The sequence below is a fragment of the Aethina tumida genome, chromosome 2 (assembly GCF_024364675.1).
Source record: "Aethina tumida isolate Nest 87 chromosome 2, icAetTumi1.1, whole genome shotgun sequence".
Taxonomy (NCBI): Eukaryota; Metazoa; Arthropoda; class Insecta; order Coleoptera; family Nitidulidae; genus Aethina; species Aethina tumida.
Window position 1 is genome coordinate 4,681,470 of NC_065436.1, and position 23,379 is coordinate 4,704,848.

The window sequence follows — 23,379 nt, forward strand, 5'->3', positions numbered from 1 at the left end:
CAATTAAATTTAAACAGGTACATCAAATTATTACCATAATTTACACATAATTGCATAATAATGATGGAACCTTCAAGAACTCTAGAAGAATATCCATAAAAACTTCAAATTGTTTAGTAATAATTTCCTTAATAATTATTTAATTCTTACACGAAATCTCACCAAATATAATTTATTCAGCTAAATTGTTCATACAACATATGAAAGATATTCATTTCAAAATGTACTCTGTATATGGGGCCCATATGTTCATATCAAACCATATTCCAACATGTAAGTAATATGTGTTAAAATCACACTAATACATTATTTGGCAAAAATGAGAAAAATTCAAATATAAAATAACATAGAAACAACTGAAATATTCAATTAAGGCTTGGTAACAACCAAAGATTCTGTCGTTAAGCTTTTAGAACTTTTTCACTACACAATTCCAAAGTATTAATAGTATTATTCTACTATAAAAGATGAGGACACGATTTTTCTCTGATTATCTGTTCAGGAAAGATCTTACTAACACTTAAAGGCAAATGAGAATATAGCCAGTACTATAGCACCTCTACCACTTGACTTTGCAGGTGATATCAACAGTTTATGCAGTTCTAATTGAAAAATTATCAGATTATTTTTACATGGGTATCGCTGCGATAAGAACAAAAATGTGCAAAAAACAATATTGCTGACCACTCTACGTCACAATCCCTTCAAAAAAATGCAATGCAATTGGATGGAGCATTTAGCACTTCAAATAATGATTACAAGATAACATCAGGACCTGTTTATAATAAAATCATCTCCCTTTATTATACCAATTTTAGTGTATATCTGCAGGTCGAACTGAAAATATTAAATTATTAAATATGTTTAATAAATTATTGACATATTTTTCCACCAAGGCTTTATGTGTTATTTTCGTAATATTTTTGGTGTTGTTTACTGGAGGGTTAGTTTTTGGATACTATGGCCTACCGAAAATTGTTGAGATGCAAGTCCGAACGGTATGTAACAATTAAATTGATATTGTAGATTATTATTAGAGGTATTTGCATAAAACTGCCATTCCAGTCAATTTCATTTGTTCTTTAAAAGTAAAGAAAACTCATAAGAAATTTTGACGTTGGACATTAATATTAGAATGTCACTCAAATTACATACACAGGGTGTCCAGAAGTCATGATAAAAAATATTTTTCCAATAATTCAAGGAGTTTCTTTTGAATCAACTTTTTGCTGGTGAACCAATAGAATTTAATTAAATTAAAAAATGGCAATTTACAAACATATTTTTATGCGGCGATAACGATGACCATTGTACCTTAAGCCTTTTACAAAACAATGCCAATCAATATCTATCTAAATATAGTTATAAACCTATCAGATGTGTTTACAATAAATTGATACTACTATAATCTTTTGATATTAGTACAAAATTGTAGCTCGTGCCAAATATTTACAAATATGTCTTGTTAAAATGATTTTCGATCAGGTCACTTAGCATTATTTTCGAAATTTTTTTGGAGCTACTTACGGGTGGCCTAGTATTTGGATTTTATGGGCTGCCCAAAATTATAGAAATGCAAGTGCGGACGGTATGTTTTAATATTGATTTATATTGATTTATAATTAAGTTTCCGAAATTATGATGGCCATAAATTATTTTCATGGAACAAAAACAACACTTGTAGGATTAATGATACTTTATTAGATAAATCATAGTGTTGTAAACATATTTTTAATTAGTCCTCCAACTAATAACTAACATTATATAATAATAATTTTTTGTTACAATTTATATATAGAGTGTCAGACTTGAAGAGGGGACTGAACAATGGGATAGATTTGTCGAAACACCATTTCCAATTGATTTTAGAGTATACATTTTCCAAATTCTTAACAAGGATGATGTATTAAACAATGGAGCAAAGCCTGAACTAAAGGAAACTGGACCTTTCGTTTACAAGTGAGTTTTATTAAATTAACTAATAATAAAACAAATTTTAATTAAAACTCAATGTCTTAGGGAATATCGGAAAAAGACGATCCTCGAAACAGATTCAGAAACTGACACGGTTTCGTACACGCAAAATTTAACATTTGAATTCTTTGAAGATGAATCTGTTGCCAGTGACAACACGGAAGTAACAGTACTGAATCCCGTGCTGCTGGTCAGTTTTCAACTTACAACTAACTTATTTCAATTATTGAACTTACGTATTTATATTATTTTTAGGCAACCATTCAACAGGCAGAATCACTTCAAAAAGGCTTTCTTAATAAGTATATATACAAGGTTTTCCAAGATATTAACGGTCTTTTTATTACGGTGAAAGTAAAGGATTTGTTATTTAATGGTATTCCATTCGCAAAGAAAAATTCTTGCAACGATTTACCTACTCTTGAGATTATTGTGTGTAATCTTGTTCTTGATACAGTTACACAGCAAGCTAGTGTCCTTAAAACTGTTCGAGAAGAAAATGATATATTATATTTTTCATTTTTTGAATATGTAAGTATCACCATATTAGATATCGATGTATTTTACCTCATTTATTTTTTAAAGAAAGCAGCTAGAAACGATGGTGTATACACAGTAAACAGAGGAATCTCAGATTCTTCACTCTTGGGAACAATTCAAGAATGGAACAATAGTACAGATACGGATTTCTGGGGATCAGCGTCTTCGACAAACAATGAAACTTGCTCTAAAGTACGAGGCACTGATTCGACAATATATCCTCCTAAAGTTGGAGACTTGGATGGGGTGGACATATTTAATACAGACATCTGCAGGTAGTAACAATCTTCAAGTAATAAAAGGTTTATATTTTACATATTAATATTTTAGGGTGGTGTACCTTGAACGCAGTGGACAACAAACTTATAGTGATATAGAAGGATACAGATTTCAATCCAACAAAAATACCTACAGATACTCAACTTCGACTGCAGAGGAGGACTGCTTTTGCATACAGAAAACGTCCGACATCAATAACGAAGACAATTGTTACTTAGATGGAGTAATAGATATGCAATCATGTGTAGGTCAGTAATCTACTCAAAACGTCTACGTGCCTATTTTTTAATTTTAAACATTTTCTTCTTGTTGGGTTTAGGTTCACCCCTTTTGTTCTCACTACCTCACTTTCTCTGGGCTGACGACAAATATCTCGACGGAGTTAAGGGACTTAGTCCTGATCCAGACAAGCACATGTTGTTTCTTAACGTAGAACCGGTAAGCAATTACTATTTCTAAATTTAATTATGGAGTATACTAAGATGCACCATTTCAGAATACTGGTACACCACTTCAAGGAGCCAAACGACTCCAATTGAACATGGTACTTAAGCCCGATGACACGATTGACGTGGCCAAAAATCTTCCGAAAGTAGTTTATCCAATGCTGTGGGTTGAAGAGGTAACATTTCTAGTGATTTATGTAAATTTTTATTAACATTTATTTTTTACAGTCTATGAAATTACCCCCAAAATATGTGGATAAACTTAATGACGACTACTTCAGCAAAGTTAACTTGGGTAACATTGCCAAAATCTCCATCATTGTTGTGACATCTATATTTTTGGTATTTTTCGGATTTCTTTTGGGCGTGAATGTTGTAAAAGGTCGATATTTTCAAGTTTAGGTAATTTATTGTATCAATAAATACTGGTGGTGTCATGTACATATAGATAAAATTTCTTGCACAGCAAGACACTCAAATAATCTCATTTTGTATTGGTAAACAATAAATTAAGTAATACTAACAATACTATCTTAGTTTTTTATATTTATTAAGTCGAAATGTAAAGAAACACATTGTATTGAAAACAACCTTTATTGTGGTCATATATGTATATGAAATAATTACATAATATCATAACAAAATTTTTGGGAATTATTGACTCAAATTTATTAACTATTCTAAATTCTTGCATTGAGTATTAGGTATTTTTTTTGATAGATGTAATTGATGTTAGCCACAATTTCTTAAAATACTAAGTACAGGAATTTAGAAGTGAAATTAAATATTAATTATATAAAGACAATTAAAAATACATTTATATAACATAAACATATTTATTAAGGTCTTTATATAAAAAAAATTTAGTTCAATAGGTTCTTCACACAGACAACTTTTTTCCTGATTTTTTAAATATAAGAAATACTGATAATAAATTATATAATAAACAATAATAAAAATACATTAACAACATTAAAAAAAATCCAATCAGAAATAAAAATAAAAAAGTATTTAGTACACCTGAGCTGTCTGTGTCAATAAGGAACATTTGAAAAATTTTTTAAACCAACCCTGTTTTTCATAAATAACATTAAATTCTTCTGGCCTGGACAAAAAAATCCAGATTTTGGTTTGAATAAGGCACCAAAAAACAGTTCCTTTGGAACCAAATACTGTTACTTATTGTGTTAGGTTGCAAGTGTTCAATACTGCATTCGATGTACTATCTGTAATTTTAAACATAATTAAAGATATCCAAAAATAACTTTGCCAGTAGAATCATCACCACTATAAATAATATTAACCAATCCTATTGAAATCAATAAATAAAGTAGGAATGACTACTACTGACAAAACGTGGAGTCACTTCTTCACATTATTCTATAAATAATTGAGCCTGGGAAAAAATAAAACTTAATTCTATGGAGCAATTAGTGCTATTGAACTGCTGTACGTTAATCAAATCTGTTAAGCTTCTTTTGATTTTAATCAAAGGGACCAATTGCAATGTTAGACACTTAAATTAATTTAATATGGTTTAGTTAATTTTAATATTTACATATATTTTTTGACTATTAAGGCCACATGGTGTTTTTAGGGGGATGTGTCTATCAAGTTCAATAACATTAATAACTATTATGGTTGCTACATTTATAACTTTTATGATGGCACTTATTGGATAAACATAAAAATTAAAAATATAGTATAAAGTAATGAACACTAACAAGTTGACACTATAATTTGAGCTCACTATTCGAAAACTACTTCTAAAAATCACAATAATATACATGTAATAGATGGATGGCTGAAAAAATTCTCACTATTTTGACTTTTGATGAGGAAATATGAGAGACAAACATTAGATGAATTAGCAAGAAAACAGAATTCGATATTTCCATATAATCCTTACAAAAATATAATGATTGATCAATTTATTAGCTGAATGAATGGCGGAATTTCGGTTTACTGAATAAGATCTTGTTCTACCTGTTGGAAAAAATCACAGTTCGAACTTGCAGTCTACTTTTTTTTTTTTCTACGATGCTTTGTATTACATCTAATCGTCCCACAAAATTGTTAACAATACCTGATTAACACTTGTTTGTTTATATTAAATGTTTTAAATTACGTTCAGCAGGGAGTCTTGACGTTGAAAGTTTATCAATAATTTGGAGCTTAAAGCTCAACATTCGAGAAAATTAAAAAAACCTTTTTACTTTGATGAGATTTATAATGTAATAGTTTTTTTGGGGCTTGCCCACCCAATTTTACATCTCAAACTGAGATAAATTTCCAATTTAGAAATTCTAAATGATGGCAAAAACTACCGGGTTCCAGCCGGTTCGAACCAAGGGTACCCATATATTAACAAGAGACTTAAGTTGAAACTGAAACAAACACATTAGTTATGAGCTAATCTTGTTAATATATGTACGTTGGTGAAACCCAGATCGTTTTCCTCGACTCCCTGTAATGGGACGCTAGATGTCGCTATATATGTTAAAATTAATAAATTATTTAAAGTCCTGAATGATCTCCTTTATACTGACGTAAGTGCCGAATACGAAACCTATCAAACCGAATGCGATGAGGAGAATGTTCTTCACCAATCTCCATTTGAATACGCCCAGTCCGGGGTCTTCGTAGTTGGTTACCGTGTCAATGATAGCGGGGAAGATCATGCCCAGCATGGACAGGCAAACTGCCCCCACCAAACTGATGAAGCCGCCCAAATTGGGGACGCAAATAGCTATCACCACCGTCAACACAATAAGGGAGTAACGGATGACACGTTCAGCCATTTTGGGGTTTTGGTAGCTATTTTTCATGGCCTTCCAGATAATTTCCATGGGCACGTAGAACTGAAGGGCATAGGTTAAGAATACAGCAATGGCAATCATTATTTTTACAGACTGGGCCAAACTGCAATATAGGTTATAATTAATAATTAACAACGAATTAAAACTTAATTAATAGTAACTTACATTTCATCCTTGGGCAGATTCAGGGTGATGCTGCCCTCAGTTTCCGGCCCGTACACCCAATAACCAAAGAAACCGACCGAAGAGTAAAGGCAAATGACGCAGAACATGCCGATGTTCAACACACTGGGGCACCCAATGAAATGGGTGGGGTTTTTCATGTTGTTTTCGAGGGGCATAACTACACCGATACCTTCCAAAGCGAAGATGACGGTGCCGAAGAACATGGGCCAGTGAATGGGCTCGACCATGACCTCCCTACTGTCGATGGGGTGGTTGGGGATTTCGTTGAAGATGTAATAGAAGGTGATGCCCATTCCGACGGCCATCAGGATGTTGGCGATCATGGAGAAGGGGGCGAGGTACTTGAGCTTTTTGATGGTGTTGAAGAGTAGGAGCAAAGGCAGACAAAGGGCCATGTAATATCTGGTGTCGAGCTCGTGTTCAGGGGCGTAGTAGTCGACGACTTGTTTGACGTTCCTGGCGACGAAGACCACGTAGATGCAGCAGCACCCTAAGAGGTCGATCACCAGGAACAGGTTGATGCACGCTTTGGCGAACTTGGCCCATTGGTGGAAGGGCTTGGGACCGGCGAGGAAGGCCGTTTCGGCCACGTCGGCGAAGCCCAACATGGGCACTCGCATCCGCCGGCACAACGAGTGGGCACTTCTGACTAGCATGTGCACGCAGTAGGTGCAAATGAAACCGACCACGAAGGTGGACGCCAGACCGAAATACAGACCGGAGTTGGCGAAGGCCAAAGGCATCGACAAGATGCCGGACCCGAGGCTACCTTTCAGTAAGTGGATGAGGGTGTCCAGATCACTAAAACAAACACATTAATCAACACCCACTTACTTTAACCTAACAAGTAACAAAACTTACGATGTTGGATGGGAGACGTTCCGATGTTGGAAGGGATCATAATCTCCAGCTTCCGGATCAATATTCGGATTTCCCAGAACCAGTGGGACGGTTGATCCGTTTGCTGATTGGGCTGGCACCTCATGTTTGTTACTCTTATAGCTGTAAATGAGCCGAATTAGAACGTGCCTTCCACTTTGACAATCAGTTAGTAACTTATGGAGGAGTGTTAAGACTTGTTAGTGAGTTAAAAAATAATACTTATTGCTTTAACTTAATTATTTGTACTCTTAATACGGGGGGAAATTTAATGACTGATTGATGACCAATGAGTTTGTGGGATTGAGGAAAATGCCTTGTTTCGATTACCGCCAGACTCTGGAATAGGACTATCATGTAAAAGAATTGTTTAAAGTGTGTGTGTACAACATTGAAGACAAGAAACAATTAATAGCAATAAATAAAACAACAACGAAATAATACTGCATCAAAAAAATAAAAAAAGGAACAAAATACTTTAAGTTAGCTTAGCTCAAAAAACTGTTGAAGGCATTTCAGGTTGTGAGGAAGGACATGATAAATTGGAAGATATGCACGTGAGTGATGGATGTGTTGATTGTGTGTAAAAAAATAATAAAATAATAAAATAATTACGTTCAGCAACTGAAGAAAGGAATAAAACTTGTACAGTAAACATACATTTTCTGAACAAAAGAGGTACTTTTTTGATAAAATTTATAAGTAAATGTAATTGTACCGTTGGTCGTCCTATGATTCCCGCAGCTCTTCATTTGTTTATCCACACATCGCGAATTAAAAAATCAGCGATGGCGGCGAACCTCCGTCACGACGGCAGTTTTCTTCTGACATCCCGGCAATTGCCAATTGCCAACAATCTTACAAAACTTACAAAATATAATCAAAACAACACTAGGTCTAAACCATGTATAAATGCTGAACGGCCCCTAATTTGTATTTGTACGTCGGATTGTCATCGCTAATCTGGCTACGAAATATGGCTTAAAATCTAATGCAGAATGTGATTAGTAGTGACCAAAAGGTCGGTTGGTATCGCACACAGAAAAAAGACAAAGTACAATTCACTAAGATACCTCTTAAGTTTGTAATTAAGGAATTTGAACAGAACAACTTAATATGGAGGTGACTAATGACAGCTTAAAAGTGATTCAAAGGATAAATATGTATGTGAATTTTGATGTAAATTAATGGACTCATTCATTCACTGAATTTTAGTTAATAAATTAAACAGAAACTGTCGCAAGATACAAATTAGGACGGTGGATTTGTACCACAGTACTGATAAACTGATAATCGGGCTGTTATTGGGGGAAATTATTGATTTTACTAATAAAATTTTATCTTGTTCTGTTATTAATTGTGCAAATATTGTTGCAAAACAGTCACCAAAAACGTGACAGTGATATGTGGCTTAGTGGATTGTACCTTGCGTCAGACAAAAAGAGAGAAGCGTCCTAAGATTAATGCCAGCAGATATACATGGTTGCTCAATATATATATCACAAATATATAAGTAAAAATTAACATAAAACTATAATGAAATATAATAACTATATGCAAATTCCAATCACCAAATTAAATAATATTTATATTTTGCTTGTTGTTTAAGAAAATATTACTAAATTAATTAAATTTGAATACCTTCAATAAGAAGCATAGTGATGGTCGGTGAATGAATTGATAAGGTTTTTAGCACCTTGGAGCTTTATTACTTACTTAGTCATGACGACTTGTGTGTTTACGCCACCCGATTTCTGGTCTACTTGGGCAATTAGTTGTGGCTGAAAATCAAAAACGGAACCATTAACATAACTAACAAACTGCCGACACAATACTTTGATGGTTCATTAAACCAGTGCACCGTAAAAAATATGTTCTAATAATAATTATTATTGTGTTTTGCAATAAACTAAACGCGCAGTACTTTAGAGGTCACAAACTTTTCTATTTAAACTATCGGCGTTGGCATAATTTATAACTGCACAACAAAAATTCATTCAATTTGTTGGAATTTGAACTCATTGTACTATAGTCATTTAAAAAGCAAATGCGTCGTTTAATGTTAGGAGTACCGGAGATTTTTTACAATAAATACAAACGAATTAGTCTTTATTTCAATCAGCACCCATAAAAATCAATTAATTTTTGAGGAGGTATTTTGGATACTAAACCATTAAGAAAATGTTGTGGAGATCAGAATAAATGGAAATGTGAAGGTGCAATATAGGGTGAATATGGTGGATGAAGTAGTACCTCCCACCCCAACTTATAAATCTCTTCCAGTGTTCATCAAGCACACTGTTTATGTCTTGTGGGCAATCACCAAATATACCAGACTAAATATTGGTTCACTGGATCCATTTGTTCACAATAAGGATCAGCTTTAACAGTTTGTTCAGGTTTCAGTACCTCCAATATTCCACCAAAAACACAGAAGCACCTCTTTGAGATATAAACCCATCTTCGCAGTACTTGGTGGTATCATATGGGACCCATTTGTCATCTTTGTTCTCTTCAGACAGGTTATGGAGGACCCAAACACACACAATTTGTTGGAATTTGAACTTATAGTACTACAATCATTTAAAAAGCAAATGCGTCGTTTAATATTAGGAGAACCGGAGCTTTTTCACATTAAATACAAACGAATTAGCCTTTATTTCAATCAGAACGCATAAAAATCAATTAGTTTTTGTCTCCAGGAGACATTTTGGACACTAAACCACTAAGAAAACGTTGTGGGGATCAGAATAAATGGGAATCTGAGGGTGCATGATGATGAAGTAGTACCTCCCACCCCAATTACTCAATCTTTTCCAGTGTTCATCAAGCACACTGGAAAAGATTGATAAATATTGGTTCACTGTTCAGTTTTCAGCACTTCAAAGTGAACAATTCCTCCAATACTTCATCAAAAACACAGAAGCACCGCTTTGGAATGTAAATCCATCTTCGCAGTACTTGGTGGTATCATATAGGACCCATTTGTCATCTGAGGTTATCAGTTGGCTATGTCCTCTTCAGACAGGTTATAGAGGACCCAAATATATGCTCTGCTTATTTGTCCAATCTACTAAACATTCCTGGATGGTCGACCAAGGTTGTTTAAGTGTTTTTCAACTATTTGACATGGATTAGCTTCTACTTCTGTTCTCAACATGTCTTTGTCTAATATATTTGATCTTCCTGAATGATATGTTCACAATAAAGGTCTTCTTTGACAGTTTGTTCAGGTTTCAGCACTTCAAAGTGAACAATTCCTCCAATACTTCACCAGAAACACAGAAGTACCTCTTTGGGATGTAAACCCATCTTCGCAGTACTTGGTGGTATCTTATGGAACCCATTTGTCATCTCAGGTGATCAGTTGACTTTATCCTCTTCAGACACGTTATGGAAGACCCAAACACATACTTTGCTTATTTGTCCAATCTACTAAACGTTCCTGGATGGTCGACCAAGGTTGTTTAAGTGTTTTTCAACTATTTGACATGGATTAGCTTCTACTTCTGTCCTCAACATGTCTTTGTCTAATATAGTTGATCTTCATAAATGATAGGTTTGGTGTTAGGCTGAAGTAAACAAGTCACAATAGCCTTAAAATGACTTTGGCCTTCGAGTTGCTCAATAAGCTGACAAATGGCACGTCTCCCTAATACTTAAAAACCATTTTTTATACAACGAGAAGTAATAATGAATGAGTGTAAATTAGTCTAGAGTCTGATAATAACAATTAACCAACAGTTTAGATGATTTGAGCCAATTTAAAATTGTTTTACAAGGATACAATTAAAAGTCCTAAGCTTTCTAATCAAACCAAGCCGAGTCTAGTTTCTGTTAGTGCAAAACCAGACGCTGTAAAAGGATTACCGGTATTGTTTTTCATTTTTCAGCCATAAACAGAATTGGCATTGAAGCCACAATAAAAACGGCCTTTTTAACATTCTTCTAACAATGGCATCTTAAAAGGTCTATGAATTCATAAAACTGCACGAAGAGGTAACTGACCCTGAGGGTCTTTAAAAGTTAACAGCCCCCAACAATTTTTCAAGACCAATAATAATAAAGTGTCGGTGTTTGGAGTTTTGTTTGAGGGACACGTTATTTGTACAAACAATAACAAAGTGTAATTGTTGTTTGGTTCATCAAATCGATGCTTTCAATTGAAAATATTCCATGACCTAGAAAAGTTCAGCAAAATATTTTTCTGTGTCATATTTGTAGTTTCAACTGTAATTCTGAACTGAATATGTGTTCAGCATCCACGTTGTTAAGATAAAATGTAATTTGATGACCCATTTTATCAGGAAAAGCTAATTCAACCCTGACATCCTTATCCTTGTTCTAGAATTGTCTACGAATAAGACAAATGGGCCCTTATAAGATGATAAAGATTTGTCTGGAGTTGGATTTATTCATGTAAAGCAAATTCAGTCATTCAACTCTACCCGCAGTAATTTAACAGTTTCCTAGTGTTCAAGGTTGTAATTAAATACCATGATCAATTGTTGTTTGTTAGCAATTTTAAATTAAACATTCCCACTGGGTGTAACAACCCCATTATCACCTTCCTTCTAGTACTACTAATGAAGACTCAGAAGAAAGTGTTACAAAAACAAAAAAAGAGGAACATTTGGAACCGCCAGTAATTTCACTAGACCACGATTTTGATCGGTGAACGAGTGCCATAAGAAACCGAGATAACGGACACTTGGCCAGTGGAAAGTTTTCTGCAAACTCGTTCTAAGAACGTGCCGGTGCTTTGGGTTCGTGACATGTGCGAATTCTAAAGGGGGCCATTCACAATGCCCGGTGCGATGGAAAAAAAAAGAAAAGGAATAATGAATTGCACGTGAAAGACGGAATACAACTGCGCAGTTGGTAAACAAAAACAAATGCGGGCTTACAAGCCAAACAAGCAATTTTGTGTGCCGGCCAAACGGAACCGACGTACTGTTTAGCTGATTTGATGGAACCAGTCGTCAATAAGTTTGTGCTGAAGCTGCATTTTTTCTATTATTATTATGTATTTATTAAATTCGTATTCAGCTTTAGTAGTTCAATGTCTTAACGTTGAAAATATTTTAATTATATTAGGTTGTGACAATTACTTAAGAAACATAACCCCACAAATTGTGGTTCTTCAAGCGTCTTACATTTCTTAGGTTATAATACAAAATGGACCTTCAAACTTGATGAGCCAATGATATTAAGGGCACAAAATGGATTTTTTATAAAAATATGACACTAAAAACATAATTAGTTAGTAACATTCTCTTGTTAACAGCATAAAACTTAAAGATAAGACAAAAATAATTCTATTTTATTTTTTATTGTTATTTTTATTTATTTCTCCCAACAATAAAAATAAATATGTTTTAAACGTGACTTATTATACTATTATATTTTTTAAAGTCATTACACTTTAATACTTTTCATTTGAAGGACACTCCTGTGTAAACCAATGTTATAAATAAATAAGTTGGTTATTTGTTACTACCAGATAAAAGTTATGTCTAAAATATTTATTTGCTTTTACGTTTCGTTAGTACCTTTCATTTAATAGTTTAAATATTTATTAAATTGTTTTAATTCATAACTAAATTCTAGTTTTTCATATTGATTATGTAATTTTGTCATTATATTTTATTGATTTATTAGTTTTTAATATTTTGAAACGTTTATTTTGGGCTTTACTAAAATTTTTATAATTATTTTTGTTTATTTTTGACACTTTAATACATTTTATTTGAAGGACAGTCTTGTGTAAACCAGTACCATAAGTAAAAAGTTGCCTTGTTGTAGTTTTACTTAAAAACGTAATTTTTATAGTTATTTTTATTTATTTTTAACAATTTAGAACATTTTACTTGAAGGACAACCTTCAGTAAAACAGTACCACAAGTAAAAAGTTGCCTTGTTGTGGTTTTACTTAAAAAAGTAAGTACTAAGTAAAAGCTCAGTACTAAACTATTTATTTACTTTTATATTTGGTTAGTACCATTGTTTAATTGCTTAGTTTCTTTATTTAATTGTTTAAATTAATAACCAAATTATAGTTTTTCATATTGATAATGTAATTTTGACATTATATTTTATTGATTTATAAGTTTTTAATATTTTAAAACCTTTATTTTTGGCTTACTGAAATTTTTATAGTTATTTTTATTTATTTTTGACAATTTAATACATTTTACTTGAAGGACAATATTTTGTAAACCAGTACCATAAATAAAAAGTTGCCTAGTTGTGGTTTTACTTAAAAAAGTAAGTACTAAGTAAAAGCTCAGTACTAAACTATTTATTTACTTTTATATTTGGTTAGTACCATTGTTTAATTGCTTAGTTTCTTTATTTAATTGTTTAAATTAATAACCAAATTATAGTTTTTCATATTGATAATGTAATTTTGACATTATATTTTATTGATTTATAAGTTTTTAATATTTTAAAACCTTTATTTTTGGCTGTACTAAAATTTTTATAGTTATTTTCATTTATTTTTGACACTCTAATACATTTTACTTGAAGGACAATATTTTGTAAACCAGTACCATAAGTAAAAAGTTGTCTTTTTGTAGTTTTACTTAAAAATGTAAGTACCAGGTAAAAGTTCTGTACCAAAATATTTATTTACTTTTATATTTTGTTAGTATCATTATTTAGTTGCTTAATTTCTTTATTCAATTGTTTAAATTAATAACCAAATTCTAATTTTTCATATTGATTATGTAATTTTGACATTATATTTTATTAATTTATTAGTTTTAAATATTTTGAAATGTTTATTTTTGGCTTTACTAAAATTTTTATAGTTATTTTTATTTATTTTTGACACTTTAATACTTTTCACTTGAAGGGCACTCTTATGTAAACCACTGTAATATATAAATAAGTTGCCTTTTGTGGTTTTACATAAAAAAGTAAGTACTTAGTAAAAGTTCTGCTTGAAAATGTTTATTTAAAAAATAAATTAGATATTTAATGATAACTTTTAGTATTTACAAGTCTAGAATTTTGATTTATTATTATTATGTTTTTGTTTATATTTTGTTATATGATATAGAAAGTATTGACTGGTTTTTTAAAGTTGTAAATTGTAAAACCATTATTCATTGTAGCCCATAAATATTTTTATAGATCTATATAATTTCGATTTCCATTAAAATTTGTATTTTTTAATTACGAAGTGATAAAAATAGAAAATGCCATGAATAAATTGAAATTTTAATTGAGTTTAAATTGAGTTCATCAGTACAGTGTTGTTAAATAAGGTAAATGTTGTGTCAAGTATTAAATAAATATTTTTAAAACACGTCAAGTCAACATTTACTATATTACTGAAATTTAAAGAATTTAAAGATATTCAATTAATTACAGTCACCACGTGTACAAAGCCTGAAAAAGGCCGGGGAGAAAGTGAGCCCAAAAAGGTAAAAACAGTCCGCACATTTTTCCACAGATAATTACCGAGAACCAGAGACAAAATTAAAAACGGAATTTCGCTATTTTTGCAGCGTGTGCCACTTCTGATTCCTGCAATTTCTTCGCAGCTAGAGAACGTCTAAATATAAAACCGAATTCCAAAACGTCACGACCGAAGCAAATTTCTTGCTACCGCTCTTTTTATAAATAAACGCATCAAGATTGTAACGACGAACATATGGTTCGAACAGTTCGATTCTGCGTGTGCCTTAAGATAAGATAAGGGGTGTATGTTAGGTATGATCAAATATAAACATCCTGAAAAGTGCGACATATGGAGATAGCAAATGCAAATAGGTTGCAAAACCATCAAGTCGACTATTGTTCATCGAGTATCAGATTGAAATAGAACTGTGTATAATTTATTAATGATTTAAAGGTACTACCCCAAATTTTAATAGGCACCTATTAAGTGTCCACGTTTAAAATAGTACTGTAGTAAATAATTTTATTGAATGTGTATTTCTAAGCAACATCAATTTATAAATGGAAAAAGGCTGGTACTGCCTAAATTGTAAAGAACATTTATTAACTGCCAAAGTTTAAAACAGTACTGATCTTCTAAAGAGTCTCATTACAAGCAGTTAAAACAAAAACAAGACCAAGTTAATCTAACTGATCATGGTGTACTCCCAATATTTGACCATCAGTAATGATATCTGAGGAATAAAGATCATCATTTCTCTCTTTAGATTGTGGAACGTTGACCTTGATATTTACTAATAATTTTATTGAATATGTATTTCTAAGCAACATCAATTTATAAATGGGTAATGGTTGGTACTGCCTAAATTTTGATGAACATCTATTAACTGTCAAAGTTTAAAACAGTACTGATCTTCTAAAGAGTTTCATTACAAGCAGTTAAAACAAAAACAAGACCAAGTTAGTCTAACTGATCATGTGTACTCCCAATTTTTGACCATAAGTAATGATATCTGAGGAATATATATCATCATTTCACTCTTTAGATTGTAGAACGTTGACCTTGATATTTACTAATAATTTTATTGAATATGTATTTCTAAACAACATCAATTTATAAATGGGTGATGGTACTGCCTAAATTTTGATGAACATCTATTAACTGCCTAAGTTTAAAACAGTACTGATCTTCTAAAGAGTCTCATTACAAGCAGTTAAAACAAAAACAAGACGAAGTTAATCTAACTGATCATGGTGTACTCCCAATATTTGACCATCAGTAATGATATCTGAGGAATAAAGATCATCATTTCACTCTTTAGATTGTAGAACGTTGACCTTGATATTTACTAATAATTTTATTGAATATGTATTTCTAAACAACTTCAATTTATAAATGAGTAATGGCTGGTACTGCCTAAATTTTGATGAACATCTATTAACTGTCAAAGTTTAAAACAGTACTGATCTTCTAAAGAGTCTCATTACAAGCAGTTAAAACAAAAACAAGACCAAGTTAATCTAACTGATCATGGTGTACTCCCAATATTTGACCATCAGTAATGATATCTGAGGAATAAAGATCATCATTTCTCTCTTTAGATTGTGGAACGTTGACCTTGATATTTACTAATAATTTTATTGAATATGTATTTCTAAGCAACATCAATTTATAAATGGGTAATGGTTGGTACTGCCTAAATTTTGATGAACATCTATTAACTGTCAAAGTTTAAAACAGTACTGATCTTCTAAAGAGTTTCATTACAAGCAGTTAAAACAAAAACAAGACCAAGTTAGTCTAACTGATCATGTGTACTCCCAATTTTTGACCATAAGTAATGATATCTGAGGAATATATATCATCATTTCACTCTTTAGATTGTAGAACGTTGACCTTGATATTTACTAATAATTTTATTGAATATGTATTTCTAAACAGCATCAATTTATAAATGGGTGATGGCTGGTACTGCCTAAATTTTGATGAACATCTATTAACTGCCTAAGTTTAAAACAGTACTGATCTTCTAAAGAGTCTCATTACAAGCAGTTAAAACAAAAACAAGACCAAGTTAATCTAACTAATCATGGTGTACTCCCAATATTTGACCATCAGTAATGATATCTGAGGAATAAAGATCATCATTTCACTCTTTAGATTGTAGAACGTTGACCTTGATATTTGCTAATAATTTTATTGAATATGTATTTCTAAACAACTTCAATTTATAAATGAGTAATGGCTGGTACTGCCTAAATTTTGATGAACATCTATTAACTGTCAAAGTTTAAAATAGTACTGATCTTCTAAAGAGTTTCATTACAAGCAGTTAAAACAAAAACAAGACCAAGTTAGTCTAACTGATCATGTGTACTCCCAATTTTTGACCATAAGTAATGATATCTGAGGAATATATATCATCATCATTCAAAGAGTCTCATTACAAGAGTTAAAACAAAAACAAGACCAAGTTAGTCTAACTGATCATGTGTACTCCCAATTTTTGACCATAAGTAATGATATCTGAAGAATATATATCATTATTTCACTCTTTAAATTGTAGAACGTTGACCTTGATATTTGCTAATAGTTTTATTGAATATGTATTTCTAAACAACATCAATTTATAAATGGGTAATGGTTGGTACTGCCTAAATTTTGATGAACATCTATTAACTGCCAAAGTTTAAAACAGTACTGATCTTCTAAAGAGTCTCATTACAAGAGTTAAAACAAAAACAAAATCAAGTTAATCTAACTGGTCATGGTGTACTCCCAATTTTTGACCATCAGTATTGATATCTCAGGAATATCATCATAAATCATCATTTCACTCTTTAGATTGTGGAACGTTGACCTTGATATTTGCTAATAATTTTATTGAATATATATTTCTAAACATCAATTTATAAATGGGTAATGGTTGGTACTGCCTAAATTTTGATGAACATCTATGAACTGCCAAAGTTCTTCAAAAGAGTCTCATTACAATCAATTAAAATAAAAAGCAGGCCAAGTTATTAACATATTGGTACGACTTCAGTAATGATAATTGAAAAATACATCATCAGTTTCACTATTAAACATTGTAAAACGTTGTCCTTGAATTTTGCTAATAATTTTGTTGAATATGTATTAACTAACAAAGTTTGAAACAGTACTACTCTTCTAAAAAGTCTCATTACACAAAGAGTTAAAACAGAAACCAGACCAAGTCATTAGCACATAAGTACGACATGACTAATCATGACGTACTCGCAATTTTTGGTCATCAGTAGTGATAATTGGGGAATACATCATCACTTTTTAGCATTGTAGATCGTTGACCTTGATTTTTGCTAATAATTTTATTGGACGTATTTCTAAACAGCACTTAATAGATTTTGTGCACATTCCCCAATAAATATTCATCATGCTGGTTTAGAAAACTGTTCTTCTATTATTGTTACGGACAATTCAAAGAATGCGTACCCAAGAACAATTTACACAACAGTTTGCATAATAATAGAATACGCCGGGTCCCGGTTTTCAGAAGAATAAACACAAATGTTAATGGGCAATTTACAGAAGACACTCGGTGTGCGCCAAAAATGAACAAAACCGAGTCCCGAGTCTATTTATATTAAAACAAATTGCGCCGGGAGAAAATCTCGTGACCAACGCAACACCCGACATGTGAGCTGATGTAGCAGTACTGTTATGTCAGATATGCCGGGTGATACGTTGTTTCCAACAAAAATCGTGGCCGCTAATTAAAGCCGTTTTCGTCTTGGGTGCACACGTTTTGTTGTTGGGTGTGTGGGACGTTGTTTTGGTGCCAATAATGTGCAATGCTGGACATCCTAGGCACTGGATTTTTCGTTGACACGTTTTTGGTCGTACTCCAAGCGTGTGCACCACTCGAAATTTGACATTAGAAGCGTGATTCGTTCATGCTTCCAACGCATAAAAATTATCACATCTTCGATTTACGTGCTAATCCAGTTATTGAGTTTCAACGCTTTAATAAGTGACTCAATTTCTTAAGCAAAATAGCTAAATAAACCGTTGTTTGCGTCACTAGTTTCAAAGATTCACACAGCGACCACTCTTCCTGAATACGAAACGACTTTCACGACTAGAAATTTTTCCTAGTTTCGCCTAGAATTCAAACTCGATTATTTTATTTTTATTTTTTTTTTTTCGACACTGTCTTATCGGAAAGGAAGGCGCAACCGTTGATATGTACAAGGCCAAATTTTTAATTTGCGCATACATAAATATCAAACAATATAGTTTGCATTTTCGAGGCGGCTTTGACTTGCAAATTAGTACTGGCGTAAGTACCGGGGGCGTCGAAAAGTCGCGATAAGATTACAGTTAACTTTCGTTCATAAATATTTTTGTCAGTCTGAATTATTTCATCACACTTTCATACAAAAAAAGTCGAAGTTAACTATTTTTATATACTTCTTCTCGTAAAAAAACAGATGCCACCATATTGAAGCTGTATCTAATTATGTCATTATTATAATAATCTACGGTTAATCATTATTGGCGTCAATTTGAGTTACATCACAAAACTTAATCGATTATGAAAGATTTAATCAGCCATGCTAAAAATATAAATTTCGGCCCTTGACAATATAAAACAACGAATTGATTTATGTCAGTCAGATAACTAAGTAAATATTGTCGAGTAAGTTGATAAAATTCCAAAAAGTACACCAATTGCAAAATTATACACGTGAAATCTAACTTAGATAAAAAAATTGACTCCAATGATTAAATAAAAAAAAGCTTATCTCGTGGCAGGCAATGTTGCGTCACTTGAAGCTTTTTACTGACCGACCTAAAAATAGTTTTTGCACGTGCAATAATTTGTAAACACAACCTCCCACCTCCATACCTCAATTAATAATAAAAAAATAATCAATAATGAATGATTTTGTGGTTTGGTGATGGATGTGATTAACAAAACTAGGCAGTACCAGCACCGATTAAGTTAAATAAAAAAGCTGGGCCGCAAGTTGTATGTAAATTAACAAGAACGCGGCTTCCGAAAGTCACAAGCTGAGACCAGCCGGTAACTTTCCATGACGTCACCACTCTGTATTATACGGGGTACAAGAACCGGTTGATTTCGCGACGACTTGGTAACATCCTGTAACCATTTCCTATGTTTGCGTTGATTTTCGTCGATTAAATTTTACCCCATTAGGGCCAAAAGTTTGTATATTAATTCTGAAGTCAAGAATGCCAAACTGGCAAAAAAATTGAGTTAAACAGACAGTTGGCAGCACGTCAATTCAAAATAACCGGCACTTAAGAAAAATGATTAATAATTAATTACCTTGTATGCCCCGTGAAGGGGTTTGGAATCACCGTTTTTCTTGTTCATGTTTGGGGGTGGTTGTAGATTAATCAATTGGATCACACACACTAAAAAGCACAACTTGTTGTTTGATCTCTTAAAGTTAGGTGCTTAATGTGGCTATGCTCATGGAGAAATAGGTTTAAGGGTCCCCCACCAACCGCCGCCACGGAACCGACGGGAGAGGGGAGACTGTTCGAGGAACTCGGCTTACTGGTTGGCTTTTATCCTTTGGACAATGCAAAAGTTCGATCTTTTTGTGTGCGACATCCTTCGTCCTTAGGGCCTAATCTGATTATTTTATTAAACGTCATTCCCTTTTGTGATTTTAATATTTTGATCAATTTCTGTAGTTTGCAGATGTTGTTTTAGTGACGAGGCACGGAACGGTAACGACAGATGGCATCTGAATCTAAAACGGGATTCCCCAAAGTCACATTTCATAATGGTGCACTAAACCGAAAAAACTTACACATCTATTTATTGGAAATTTATTATTTGTTTTAATATTTTTGTGAAATTATTAACACAGTTAATTGGTACCAAAGACTAAATTATATAGTATATGTGAATGGAAAGTTTTAGACAGTGACTCAGTTCTGTAGAAACATTCAGTAATACTATAATCAATTTTGTACATTACTTACAAATGATTTATTACTTCCACAAAGAAAAATAAAAATGACTCAAATAAATCAAATTTTTTGGTACAAAAAACAAAAAAAAAAAAGTAGATGGAAATTTTAATCTGATGAATTTCACCAGTTTACTTGCAAAATTTGTTTAAACAAGTGACTCGTTTCTGAAGTTTATTCAGACAATGGAAACTGAATATTTATTGTGTGTAATAATCATAAAATTATTAATTAAATAATATTTTGACGAAAATGTGACTTATTTGTTTAATAATTTATTAGAACGAATTAATTGTAAGACACCAATTAGCTTAAATTAACAGTGACAGAAAAATAGTTAATTAAATTGGAAATAATCACATAAGTTATTATTTAAAACTTTTAAATTTAACTTTTATATAGTATTATAAGATATATTAATTAAACTATGACTAAATTGTGTTGTAAGTAACATTCTTTTATTATGATTATTATTATTATTATTATGAAAATAATATTCTGACCACAATTATTTAATTTATTATAAGAGATACAAAAAGTTTCCATTAAAATTGGCGCCCAACATTTTTTATAAAAATTAAAAATATTGTAATGTAATTAATAAATGCATTAAAAAATATATTATAACATTTTGTTAAATCTAATATTACATTATTTATAAATATTATATGAAATTTTAATATAGTTCACTTAATTTAAGTTTTTTATATATTTGGTGATATAAAATTGGCGCCCAACGTTTTCAGGACTAATAAATGTAAAATAATAGTTTTTCTTCAACGTTCATTAGTATTTTAAAAATTTTGAAAAAATATTTAAATTAATAATTTTAATAATAATTTCTAAAATGAATGAACTCACATAATTTTAGAAAGATTCATTCATTAATTCATCAATTGGCGCCCAACTTTTTACAAAATATTAAAAAATTTGTAATATAATTAATAAATTTATTTAAAAATTCATTATAACATTTTTTTAAAGCTAATATTACATTATTTATAAATATTATATGAAATTTTAATGTAGTACACTTAATTTGAGTTTGTTATATAAAATTGGCGCCCAACATTTTCAAGATTAATAAATGTAAAATAATAATTTCCCTTCAACATTTATTAGTATTTTAAATATTTTGAAAAAATATTTAAATTAATAATTTTAATAATAATTCCTAAAATGAATGAACTCACGTAATTTTAGACAGATTCATTCATTAATTTATCAATTGGCGCCCAACGTTTTTCAAAATATTAAAAAAATTGTAATATAATTAATAAATTTATTTAAAAATTCATTTGAATTTGACATTTTATATAGTATTATTAAATACAAAAAATAGATTTTTTAATTTTTTTATGAATATAATAAAAAATATATTTATTTTATTTTATAATTAATTTAAAAATAATAAAATAACATAAAATCATTATTTAAATTATTAATAAACACAGCCAATTGGCTGAAACTTTTAAATATGACATATTATATAATATTATTAAATATAAACAATAGGTTTTTTATAATTATCTTATGAAAATAATAAATAATATATTTATTTATATATTATTTAATAAAATTCAATTATAAAATTATTACAAATCATCACATCATCAATTTTCTTAATTAAATAGTATTTGCATATAAATGTGACTTTGACACCCAATTTTTTTAATTAAATAATATTTTGATAGAAATGTGACTTTGACACTATTTGCTTAATAATTTATTAGCACGAACTAATTGTAAGACACCAATTAGCTTAAATTAACAGTGACAGACAGTTCCTTTTTATTGTTTAAATTTAAACACGGAGACGTCGCCTCAAAGCTTGTATTATGACCATATAAATTATTCGATTATTTATAATTTATTGTGCAAACAAAATGTCAAATCTTGTGTTACAGTATTAATTAATTTTGTTCATGACAACCGTGTGCATTTTGATTATCATATTATAACTAACTCGTTTGAAATTCTAATCAACGATCAATATAGTTTTTTTTTTTTTGTAGAAAAATGATGCAGCTTTAATTCCAATCAACGATATAAAAGTGTGCAATGAATTACATCCAATGATACTATAAATAGAATATCGGGAGTCTGGATGCTGGATAAAGTTTTGTGAAAATAACCTTGTGTTACTATTTATACTTCGATTTGAAAACAAATTATTTACCTACACCAATACAAAAATCCGTTTACACTACTATATCACTATTTTTAAAGTTAAACTGTAAATGATACCATAACTATTGTATAATATTAAATTTATGGTCTTAATTATTGAATATATTAATTAAGACTATAAGCCAATATAATAATAATAATAATTGATAAATTATATCAGCTTTATTGGTTATTAAAACTATATTATTAACTTAATGTGAAAACGGATGCTTAATATGTGGTAATTAACAGTAAGTTTAAGATAATTCTAATTCGTAAACGTTTAATCCCTTTTCCACATTGTTATCAATTCAGGAAATATTTTATTAACTTAATTTCCAACAATTAAAATGTCGCAATTAAACCAACAAAGGTTTTCAAAGAATCTAATAGATAAGTGGTAAAACCATCTATTTTTATTTAATAGGATTTTACAGGTGGAATATCAAAGTCGCAAAACCCTCCGACAAATTTTCTATAAAGAAGATTATAGGCAGGTAAAAAAAATACACTCCTTCGTCGTGGTGCCACGGAGGTTCGAGGAAATAAAAAGTTAATAGAAAATATTTTTGGGAGGTGGCATATTAGAAAATGGCCCAGAATACCATAAATCATAATAAGATTAATAGGTACAGGAAATATCTGAGTTGGGGTTATAAAAAATGATGAATAATAATTGATTTGG

The 23,379-nt window shown here is 31.0% G+C and overlaps 2 protein-coding genes across 4 annotated transcripts in view; one reads left to right on the forward strand and one right to left on the reverse strand.

Annotated features, from left to right (window-relative positions):
* The first annotated feature begins 857 nt into the window (after positions 1-857).
* Positions 858-4,135, forward strand: LOC109596231 (sensory neuron membrane protein 2). 2 transcript variants are annotated; one of them, XM_049963955.1, is made up of 9 exons: positions 858-998; positions 1,799-1,959; positions 2,020-2,164; positions 2,230-2,505; positions 2,560-2,789; positions 2,845-3,041; positions 3,113-3,231; positions 3,290-3,415; positions 3,468-4,135. In XM_049963955.1, the coding sequence occupies exons 1-9, from the start codon at positions 861-863 to the stop codon at positions 3,639-3,641; spliced, it is 1,566 nt and encodes a 521-aa protein (XP_049819912.1). In that variant the 5' UTR covers positions 858-860; the 3' UTR covers positions 3,642-4,135. The 2 variants fall into 2 exon arrangements, with proteins under 2 accessions (XP_049819912.1, XP_019867285.1); XM_020011726.2 differs by lacking the exon at positions 858-998 and adding an exon at positions 1,466-1,588.
* Positions 3,815-23,379, reverse strand: part of LOC109596261 (proton-coupled amino acid transporter-like protein CG1139) — a 48,439-nt gene continuing 28,874 nt past the window's right edge. Inside the window, exons 1-5 of one of the 2 annotated variants that reach the window (XM_020011766.2) lie at positions 19,870-20,030; positions 8,840-8,904; positions 7,106-7,246; positions 6,224-7,045; positions 3,815-6,161 (exon numbers count right to left, since the gene is read on the reverse strand). In XM_020011766.2, coding sequence (XP_019867325.2) covers positions 5,753-6,161; positions 6,224-7,045; positions 7,106-7,246; positions 8,840-8,904; positions 19,870-19,917 — 1,485 coding nt within the window. In that variant the 5' untranslated portion in view covers positions 19,918-20,030 and the 3' untranslated portion in view covers positions 3,815-5,752. Of the gene's footprint in view, positions 6,162-6,223; positions 7,046-7,105; positions 7,247-8,839; positions 8,905-19,869; positions 20,031-23,379 lie in introns of those variants that run through there. The other variant, XM_049963956.1, reaches the window with a different exon arrangement.